This window comes from Athalia rosae, chromosome 3, assembly GCF_917208135.1.
Source record: "Athalia rosae chromosome 3, iyAthRosa1.1, whole genome shotgun sequence".
NCBI classification, from domain to species: domain Eukaryota; kingdom Metazoa; phylum Arthropoda; class Insecta; order Hymenoptera; family Athaliidae; genus Athalia; species Athalia rosae.
The window spans coordinates 21,664,621-21,676,072 of record NC_064028.1 but is presented as its reverse complement, the minus strand read 5'-3'; the positions used below and the strand labels follow the sequence as shown (position 1 = coordinate 21,676,072).

The window sequence follows — 11,452 nt, the reverse complement described above, 5'->3', positions numbered from 1 at the left end:
TTAATTTCTTCTAATATTTTTCACGTCGTCGATGCTCACCTGTATGTATAGTTTGGCCTGTGCCCTTGGAGCGGATTTTATGAAAGCGTTTAAAAATGAAACTCCGGCGACCCTGAGGACGATGGCGGCGCTCGGAGCAAGTAAAGCTCCTGCAAGAAACCGGAACCTTCCACCTTCTCCGTATCTCAATCTCAGAGTTGAAACCGCTTCGGAAACAGCCGCATGACCACCAGGTGCTTGACAGACCCTTGTCAGTAGCTGTAGAATTGATTAATGGCAGCACACGTATAAATTAGAATATCCGTACAAGAAATTAATTATCGGTTAAAATTCAATTTACGATTTCCCCCTGTGCTTATTACTATATATATTTGTCTAACGTGTTTGCTTCGAGTTGTAAATTCACAGCTAAGACTCGCAAATTAACATATTTAACAGACATTTCCGAATATACAGGTAACGAGCGAACACCATGTACTTGAATTTTGACCAAATCGAATACATGCGGGAAAAAAAAATTCAAAGGCTCATATTTAACGATGTAATTAAAAATGATAATAACTATCACTGCACACGTCGTGAGCATCAGGCAAACAATTTTTGTTTGACGAGAAAAAAAAAAAAATCCCAAATACGGTTCGTTCAAATTGTCCGCAAGTGTCCCTGTATGGAACATAACGGGGTTCCTCGGATTCGTAGGAGAAAATATATTTTATCTTCGTTTATTCAAAATGTACGTCGTTGCAGCCGTGCGTCTGACAGTTACTTTGATACGTAACTACAGTTGCTTCGAATGTGTACGCCGTAAAATCCTCGTATCTTACAGGTAGACATGCACACGAAACTATCGTAAGTAACAATCAGTGCAACGGAGCGCGGAACGTTCGTTTATCCCGCATCTGGTGCAATTGCAAATCAAATTGGCAACTGGTATATAAATTTATATTCATTTAATACGTGCAACGAACTATACAAATTTTATACCCGGATAGATATTTATGAACACGGTTCTCTAGGATATCCCATACACTTAATATCTCTATGTCCGTATGATCTACCCTATTATTACACGTATATATCTCTCTCCTCCGAACGATAAGAAAAGCGTGTTGTGAGGCGGCGCAGATTTTAGCCGATGTAAAAAAAAAGGGTCGGGGAAAGGGTGAAGGAAGGGATATTGACCTCTTTGTCTGTTTTCCAGGATCGACTTCCGCGTTTCAGAAGAACGTTGTATCGACGATTCGTTTCAGTTCATTTTATTTTTCATAGTATAAAAAAAAAAGAAATTGAATGATTCGTCGTATCGAACGATTTACCTGCAAAGCCAAAACTCTCGAGCGGTTCAAACTGCTGGTGAGACAAACGGCGAGTGCCAAGAGTCCGGGTTGAGCTTCGATGAGCAATCTCGGTGCATCGGCGCATCTTTCGCCACAGGCGGCCAGACATTCGACGCATCCCAGTTCGTCCAGAGCGGCTCTCCGAGTGCCGATTCTCGGTCCAGTTTGACCGGAAGGTGGTAAATTTTGGGCCAACTGTACTCCTCTCAACGTTTCCAAAAGCAGGGTAATCCCGTCCGCCGGTGACGAAGCGAATTCTTGAACGAAACTGAAACAAATTTCGTCATTTTCTCTCCTTTTTTTTTGCTACTCCTTCAATCGAATCTTTAGAATCGAGGCTGTACGCCTCTGGAAACTTCTTACGAACTTTCAGCATGAATTTCCGTTAGAATTTCAATTCAAAGTGTAACGCCACATACGGCTCATGTCCAGTTCCTTTTTTTTTTTTTTCTTTTTATTCGAACAAAATATCCATTACGTCGCGAGTTAAATTAATTAACTACCTTGTCCTTTACTAGACATGGTATGCGCATATATAGGTGTACACGTACAGGTATAACGAGTTAAGGTTATTTAACTAGTTGGTATCTCTCATTAAGTATATAGAAATAATTACTCTCGATGCGGTTGTTCATCGTTAATCACCGCAATCATCCTTACAGTTTATAATATAACCGTGTGTACACAAATCTATGTATGTATGTACACGCGTATACATACGTTGTATAAATATATACAAGCGTACACCTAACACCGTACGCAATAATCTCGCGCTTTATTAATATTTACTACCCACCCATATAATGCCCGCCTATCTCTGTCAAGACAATTTCAAAGCAACATTTCCCACACCTGTTGTACGCATATAATATAAAATAGTATACCTATATACGCTTGGAAATATTATAAGATGAGGATTATTTTATATATTTGCATGACGACGACATCCGCGTGTACGTATAGAAAAATCTTCTGAAAAAAAAAAGAAGGATTTTCACAAAAATGTTATTCAACAATTTTGAATTAAAATTCCGGAATCCGAAGCATCTGTTGCATTGCCCTGTAGAGAGTTGGATGACACGAATTCCTTTGCATGTTTAATCGATCAGCTACACCGCGGCGACGTTTTATAATCGATCGATCACCAAATCCGATATTATGCCGCGCGTCCTGATGCAGAACACTCAGCAGTTATCCAACCTACGATTATAGAAGCGATGTTAAGAAATCGCGACTGTATAGTCGACCTTTTTCTTTGATATATTTGTATTTAAATGCACCCATATATCATCAACGTGCGGCACGTATACGGATACGTATAGAAAAGAAAAGAAAAGAAAAAAAAAAAAGAAACGTTGCAACGCGCGACGTCGACAAAATGGCCAATGACTCAAGTCAACGTATAACGTTCGTTCCGCAAGGACCAAAAAGTATACACCGATCGCGCAATAAATACCAACTGTAATCTTATATAAAATGTTCAAGAATTACGACCTGCGGCTGCAGCCTTCGCGACGCACAAAAGGTCCTTTATGCTACGTTTATAGACGAAAAAGTCTGCGCACAACGCAGCCTCCAAAACTGCAGACAATTTCTGTACGACGCATTTATTTTCCGTAGCTTTTTCGAAAAATTTCCAAAAACCACGACACGAGCTAATTTGTTTTTTTTTTCAACTTTTTGCAGAAGTATAGCAGAAGAATAAAGCAAGTAGTCGCTGCAGACCGTTTCGAATTGAAAAAGTAAAATATATGTGTCAAGCGAATGCTGAAATAATTGGACGTTCGCGTTGCACATGAAGCTCGTCGGTCCCTCTTCATCTCCCTTTTTCTGATTTTTTTTTTTCCTCCTTTTATTTTCGCCGTCTCTTCTTTCGTTTATACAACGCTCCCGAAAATATCGAATCGTAAGGCTGCTGCTGCTGCTACGCAGTTGCAGTTGCAGTTGCATTTTGTCATGACAGCTCACCTTGATTTATCGAAATTCTTTCCTTCTGCCTCGCATGCAAGCATACCTACATAGGTATATACGTAGGTGTCGTATACATGCGTTGTATATATATTTTAAATGACGTACATAGACGTTATGTACACGCGAACACAACTTGTACGTACACCCATGTACCCAAAAATCGCGACATAACGGCGCGGCGTTACGCAACGTATTATACTTGTAACCTCGAGGGTTTTCGACCGATCTTTGCATCAGCGCCAAAATTGCGCACATAACGATATTTGGGTACAACAATAATGCAGGCGAGCAGTCGAACGAAAATCAAATTTTCGATATCAGGAAAGTTTTAGCGTACAGCTGCGTGTAACATATAAATTGCCACGCTATTACTCGAGTTAGTTAAAAAAAATGAATGAATAAATGAAAAGATAAAAAGGAATAAAACAACGCGCAGGTATATCGCGAAGCGGTACTTTTGGTCGAACTGCATAAAGTGCGGTGTGCAGTACACATTGCAGTACATAATGAACGCACTTACCGACACATACATACGTGTACTAATGCACGGTAAATAAATTAAAATACCAACACACATGCGTGATATGTATAATTTTGTAGAGCCTCTTTCCCTATAGTCGATAAAATACGATAATGGAATGCTATTGCGATAATGACGGCTAAGTTATCAATTTGTGTTCGTATATATCCTCCTTTCTTCGCAAATTTTTCCCTTTTATTCTTTTCGAAGGGTTCACGTATGTACGACTTGTTACTCGTGTGATCGACGAACCGACTGTGCAATAATGATGATAAAATTTGGATCATCGGGACGCGCGTCGAACGCGAATCTTCGCGAGGAGACGTCAGAAGATCTCGGAAGTTTACACATTTAACGTACATACAATGTGCACGTAGGGATATACGACGTACATGTACAACCGTTATTCGATCTTATTACGTTGATTTCACTCCGTAAGTTGTTTCAATCGTATTTACACACACGCGCGCACGCACACACCAAACTGCGCAACGAAAATAAATAAAACTCCAAATAACGTTGCTAATTGGCACCACCAGATTTTATCTCCTTTACTCTTCTTTCTTTCGATTTTTTGTTAGATTCCATGGAATCTTCAACCTCATCCTCCCTGCTTTTCGGTGAGAATGAAGAATGTACGTTTCTATCTGCATGCAGATATTCGTACAATTTCAAAACAAAAATACGTGATCTCTGTTATCCGTGCGCGGATGAGGAAAAAGTGGAGTCCATATATTTAATTCTTGGAAATCAACGACTTGCTTTAAAACAACATGATTGTGCTATCTCAGATTATCATAAATCGAGAGTTATTCGTATCAATCTTGGAACTTTGGCTGCTGGTATAAAAAGAACTGAGATGAAAAGCTCTGCTGCATTAAAACGAGGATTTCGTGAGCGAGTCTTTCACATAAATTCGACGTAAAACAATCACCGCGATGTCGTCATCCGCGCAAATATCCGCTATTTTTTTACTGATCATCGGAATATTCCGTGCGACAAATTGTTTCATACCTGATCAAGGTAAGTTCTCAAAATCATCCATCTTTACGGGGATTACATATTTATTTTTTCGCAGCTCCGGATTCGGACCTTCCGTCCGGCTTCGTCGAGTTCCCGGATGTCAACGTCGCTTACAAAGTTTATACCGAAAAACTTTCGTGGGACGACGCCGCCAGAAAATGTAACGAAGTTGGCGGTCAATTGGCGCTGATTGACACGCGTCGAAAAATTTCTCACATCGCCGGGATAAAACCAAACGGCGCTTACGTGTGGGTTGGAATAAAGAGAACCGAAGAGCGAGCTCCTTGGCGAAAAATTAGCGACGGTATGAATTGAAACGTTTCTTTCTATTATTCATTGTTCGTCTCCATCCCATTTCATCCGACGTTCGAATATCGCAGGTTCTCCTATGGTCGACGTTCCTTGGGCACCCGGAAAACCTACCGCAGGATCAAACAACTGTCTTACGGTTAGGGGTTGCAATCGAGGATTGAGCAACGAAAGATGCACGCAGAGAAAAGTGTTCGCTTGTGAAATTTCGCTGATACAACAAGGTCTACTCCAATCGTGATTGCGAATTATTTTTTGCACCCCTGAAAAAACTTTGAACTGTGTATCGATTAGAATGTACGACGAAAAAACGAGATGGAAATAAATAGAAATTAAGGAAATGTCTGCACGATCCTGCGTACCTTTGCCTGTAACTAAAGTTGGGGAATTTTCGTTTCTCCGCTTTTTTTTTTTTTTTCTCTTCTTCTCTTTTTGTTCTTGAAGCGAGACGCCGCGGCGGACGGAGGATCGGAGATGTAACGAGATGATATAACAGTCGCGGTAACTCGTTGTTAGAACCGAGACAAGAAGACCGAATTGAATAATAAGAGAGGAGAAAAAAAAACAAGTATTCAAAGCCCGCCGAATACTTGCGCAAGAATTGCGTTGGACGGTAATGTTCGGAACGGATGGGAACTGAACTTCAATAGAATATCGCGATGATATATCTACTCAGAATGTAGTACGTATACCTTGTAATAGACGTGAACAGATGAGTCCCCTTAATAGAGAAAAAAGAAAAAGGTGAACGAAAAAGTAACGACCGATACGAATATCGGGAGTAAAAGGAACTACTCAATCAAGAGTAGGTACCACAGGTATATATAGGTACCAATCATGACTTACAGCTCTTCGTTTATCCGATTTTTACTCCGTGCGTTGATGGACGCTGCGTAGGTACCTAATTCTTTTTCTAAACTCGCCTTATAAGTATATGCATTACACATAAGTATATCACCTGTATATATTGTTTTTTTTTGCTCTCGGTTTTTTGTTTGCGACTAATTTTTCGAGTCTCCTCGTTCATCGTCGTCGTCATCGTCGCGTCGCTAATGAAGGATGCTGGGAGGAGTAAATTTTATGCAATTTCGCATAGGTGTGTAAAAACTACCATACGCGAGTATGTACTTCGGTGATTTTCGTGAGGCAAGGTGAAGGCGAACGGGATATACGTGAAGAGGAATAAAAAAAAAAGAATCAGGAACGAGGAAAAAACGACCACTGAGAGTGCAGACGAAGAAAAAGACTACTGGCAGAAATTTTTTAGTTTTTTTCAAATAATTTAACGTGGGATTTTTTACCGCGGCCGTTCTAACCGGATGATCGCGATCAAATTATGATAATGTACATTGATCGCGACGATCGACGTCACTGCAACGTAGATTAATAGAAAAATCGAAAGAAAAGGAAATTTGTACAAAAAAATGCATGAATTGGAAAACCACAGGTTCCCTAATTTTGATACCCATAGTATAGAAAATTGCGGTACGAGTTTGATTCTCTATAGTATCAAGGTAGGTAGTCACTCTACATAATGAAACCAGTTTCTATATTTTTAATACATACAAATCCACGCAGTTTTAAGACTTACTCTTGATTGTTCCGTCGGCATAATAAGAACGTACCATAAACGACGGCTGTATCTACTTCGTGTTCATTTAAATAATAACTATTGTCTCTGAACAGCAAAAACTCCACGATTTATGCTTCTGTTATGTCATATATTATAGCCACACGGATAACATATATGTGCGTTACGTAATGCGAAAGTATAACAGTAGAAAATTGAGGAACTTTCATCAATTTTTCACATATGTACTAGGGTAGGTTGGAAAACATTTTTTTTTTAATTTTTTTAGAATAGGGGCAAAATTTGTTACTTGATATTTTGAGGTAGCCCACTCGTTTTTTGAATAAATAATTAATTAAGTGGGGTACTTCGAGCGAAAAAAAATTTCCCACCTAATGATTACTCAATCGATTGCACGAGTAGATGATTTTGGCTTTCAAATTTGGACTCCTGAGCTGATTATACGTGAGATTACCCTTGAAAAAAAATCGATTTTTGGGCCAAAAGTAAAGTACTTTGAAAATTGATTATATTACACTTTTCTTATGTATTTTGACCTCAGGAATTCGAATCTGAAAGAAAAATTGACCTATCTCTGAAATTGACTGAGTAATCGCCAATTTTCAGCTTTTTGGGGTCAAAAATAAAAAATTAATTTTCTAGTCTATCCTTATGTAATTTGAGCTCAGGAATCCGAATCCGAAAGAAGAATTGATCTATCTGCAGAAATGACCGAGTTATCCCCATTTTTTCACGATTTTTGGCATAAATTTGAGGATATCTCAAAGGGAAAAAATCGTAGCTCAATTTGGACAACGGATTCGCGTTCCTGAGGTCAAAATACATAAGAAAAGTGCCATACAATCGATTTTAAAAAATAAAAATTTTTGATCAAAATTTGAAAAAATCGTAAGGGGTACCCCTTGGAAAAATCTCAAATTTTGACCAAAAATTTTTATTTTTAAAAATCGATCGTATGGCACTTTTCTTATGTATTTTGACCTCAGAAACACGAATCCGTTGTCCAAATTGAGCTACGATTTTTTCCCTTCGAGATATCCTCAAATTTGTACCAAAAAATGCGAAAAAATGGGGATAACTCGGTCATTTCTGCAGATAGATCAATTCTTCTTTCGGATTCGGATTCCTGAGCTCAAATTACACCAAGATAGACTAAAAAGTCAATTTTTTATTTTCGACCCCAAAAAGCTGAAAATTGGCGATAACTCGGTCAATTTTAGAGATAGATCAATTTTCCTTTCAGATTCGGATTCCCGAGGTCAAAATACGTAAGAAAAGCATATTAAACCCAATTAAAACAATGATTTATTTTTTGCTCAAAAATCGAATATTTTTTTGGTTCTTCAAGAGTAATTTCACGTATAATCAGCTCAGAAATCGAAATCTGAAAGCCAAAATCATCTACTCATGCAATCGATCGACTAATCATCGATTATTCGCTGTTGGGAGCAGAAAAATTATAAGACATATCGATTGGTTTCAGTCGTAGACCCACTTTGAATCGTCGCAATTCATGCATGGGTCGAAATATTCGAATTCTCCAATTTACCAACGAGCCAGAACTTTGCTGGAGTCAGGTAGCCACGGGCGCGCGGTTTGTTGTGGGGCGTCACCTCTGCTCAGCCCCGAAGGTGACGTCTCACAACAAAGCGCTACGCTGCCCCCATGCTAAGAAAATAGAAGAAAAAAATTTTGTTCAAGCCATCCTACTATGTACGTGATTTCTTGAACGATTATTGAGAGAAAAAGAGACCCAAGATGTCGAGAGGTCTTCGAACCGAATTTCAAGATCGGGCGGATATCTCATGACGTTTAATTCGCATCATAGATGTGCATGTAAACTGGTATTATATTACAGCAATAAATAATCTCACGCTGAGACAATAAATCGAACCATATATATATATAATTATATGTTATAGATATTCATCTATATATTTATGGGATAATGATCGACGATTAGAATATACTTATCCACGATGTTGTACGTTCGTAGGTATGATTCGAGGCATTGCAAGTCGAATCATCATCAATGATTTTTTTCTCTAATTGGTTTTCGCCCGGATTTGCGACTTCGACTTTTTTTTATTACAATCGTGGTCGAAATATCTGACAAAATCAACGAAAGAAACGAAAAAAGAACAAACCAATAAAAATTAAAAAAAAAAATGATAAATATCTACAAACATTTCCGATCAATATCGGTATGTCTGGTATAGGTATCTATAAATACCTGCGAGCACTTACATACAGACGGTTTCGTTTTATAAATTATATTATATATACCTGATTGCCGCAGTACGCCAAAAGCGGAAGTCAACTTATAACTAATACGCTTCTCGCGGGTTCGGTAACCGGTCGCTATATTAACCTTAACACTTTTAACAAGGTATATGGCCATCATGCATCATCATAATTACCATTATCGTTATCACGCATATATACAAAGTATTTAATGCGTAATGTGAACATACGAACGTACAAACTTGGCAAAGTTTAATTCCCACAAGATATTTTTTTTTCTCTTCTAAATCTCCCTCCTTGAAATAAATACGTTTATAATAATAATAATCGTTGTATTATATCAACGTAGTAATTTTATAGCGCGTATAAAATTTGTCGCATCATTGTTCACGATGATGGGTATAATATGAATGTCCCGACATTGAAAAAGAAATGTACAGTTAACCATCGCTATAGATCGACGAATAACGCCATTATGTGCATGGTTGTTTTTTTTTTTTTTCTTTTATGCACGGTTTACTATACTTCCAATTCTAGGATCTCGTATCAAAGTTTTTACAATATCGGTCATCCTCAACCGGATTCATTTAACAACCCATTCGCTGTTGGAAGATAATTTTTCAAATTTATGCGTTAAAATACATACCAAATACGGCGTCAAATCCACCCCACGACGGTATCAATTTTCGCCCACTCTTCCTCGTTCAAATAATTTTTCAAGTTCAAACGAATAAGATTTTAGAAGTATGCAGTGTTTCTTACCTCGGAAAAGCGAGTCTCAAATCGGCGCGCAATTTGTTGAGTAATTCGCTGACGGAAGTGAATTGTCTAAGGGTCATTTCTCCGCTTCCGGAAGCATAGCCAGAGCTCGAGCTGGTCGTGGAGGGTAGAGTCCCGTTTTGCGTTTCCGCGGAGCCTCCCGACGTTGCCGCCGATCCAGAAGACGACGAGGAAAGAACGGGACGTCTTCCCCATCTTCTGAGAGCCACCGCGTAATCCTCGGCATTATAAGTTGGTGGCCTCAGGCGTTCTTGCTACGCAATACCAAAAGAAAATAATAGAATATAAATATCGAAGTCGGGTGAACAAAAAAAATATATCACATACAACGCTTGTAAACGTGCGTGCACGCACGTAAAATATACTTAAGACTAATTACGCATCGAAGATTAGGTACAGTAATACAGAGAAAAAAAAAAAGAAAAACTGAAAAATATGGGATCTTCTGAAACAGCGGCATGATATCGAGTATAATAAACAATCAATAATAGTAATTAATGATTTACAGTTGATTTACGACGGGATATATAAAAAGCGTAGATCAACTATGCGTACATCGAGCGATCCTACATATATTGTAATTGCCCAGGTAATCCAAAGATAGCAATTATAATATCATTATAATAAAGAACCCTAATATTCTTTATATAACTGTAGACACATCGGTATATATATATGCTCACAGATAACCACATATGTACAGGTACAAAAATCGGGGCATATAAAGGCGCCTTGGCAACGATCGTCGATACATGCGGGTAAATGGTTGAAACAAAAAAAAAAAGCAAAAGAAATCAGATAAAAATCATGATTTAGGATATCGTCCAACTTTTTTTTTATACATATTTGTAGATATATATGTATATAATATATCTAATGAGCCGCCGAAAGACTCATCAGAATTCACATCGTATATATTAACGATGATCTCGTAGACTGGTTTTCCCATATCTTTTCATTATCTTTTTTTTCTCTCGTACATGAGAGAACAAAAAAAAAACAAAAAAAACCCTATCTAATCACCTCACTGTACAACATCTTCAATTCGAACTTCCGCTCTGGGATCCTAATCTCTTAGTTTCAATCAGCAGAATACTAATTCAACGAAACAAGAAAAAAAAAAGAGGAATTTCGAGCCAAAATTAATTACACGCATATACTGTACATGGCCGGGCTTCGAGTATCGATTTTTTTTTTTAAGGAGCACGTATGATGATATAGGTAATATTATTTACCCGTACATGTAAGTATATTAAATAAATGATGAATCTATAACAGTATAGGTATATACTTTATTTAAACGAAATTATATCGTGGGAAAACATATTGAAGAAGACCGACTATATTTGGAAATAGACTCAAATTTATGTATGTACAGGTACCTGTATGTATACAGCGCCTTTTTCAAGTATAGTTTTTTATCTACGTATACAGAGATTTTTAAAACGTGAAGTTATCGTACAAAGTCATCGCGCTGCAGGATACTCGCAATTAGCATACGCTTCGTATAGGAAGCGTACGTGTACGTTTACTTGTATGCCTATATTACACGTACCTCGAATCAACAATCTCAAGGTTTTCGACCGCCGAGTCGCCGACTTAAACTTGGACTGGTCAATGTCCCGTGTACACCTATTCCCCCACTTTCACCTTCGTCGCGTACCCCTTTGTATGTAT

The 11,452-nt window shown here is 38.1% G+C and overlaps 2 protein-coding genes across 6 annotated transcripts in view; one reads left to right on the top strand and one right to left on the bottom strand.

The window, feature by feature from the left end:
- LOC105689797 overlaps window positions 1-11,452 on the bottom strand; it is a 38,717-nt gene that overhangs the window by 3,566 nt on the left and 23,699 nt on the right. For 4 of the 5 annotated variants that reach the window (XM_012407086.4, XM_048652998.1, XM_048652999.1 and 1 more), the window contains 3 exons: window positions 9,758-10,029; window positions 1,317-1,605; window positions 40-258 (listed from right to left, as the gene is read on the bottom strand). In XM_012407086.4, coding sequence (XP_012262509.2) covers window positions 40-258; window positions 1,317-1,605; window positions 9,758-10,029 — 780 coding nt within the window. Of the gene's footprint in view, window positions 1-39; window positions 259-1,316; window positions 1,606-9,757; window positions 10,030-11,330; window positions 11,428-11,452 lie in introns of those variants that run through there. The other variant, XM_048653000.1, reaches the window with a different exon arrangement.
- Window positions 4,692-5,501, top strand: LOC105689835 (CD209 antigen-like protein A). The gene is made up of 3 exons (XM_012407165.4): window positions 4,692-4,851; window positions 4,907-5,155; window positions 5,232-5,501. The coding sequence occupies exons 1-3, from the start codon at window positions 4,767-4,769 to the stop codon at window positions 5,399-5,401; spliced, it is 504 nt and encodes a 167-aa protein (XP_012262588.2). The 5' UTR covers window positions 4,692-4,766; the 3' UTR covers window positions 5,402-5,501.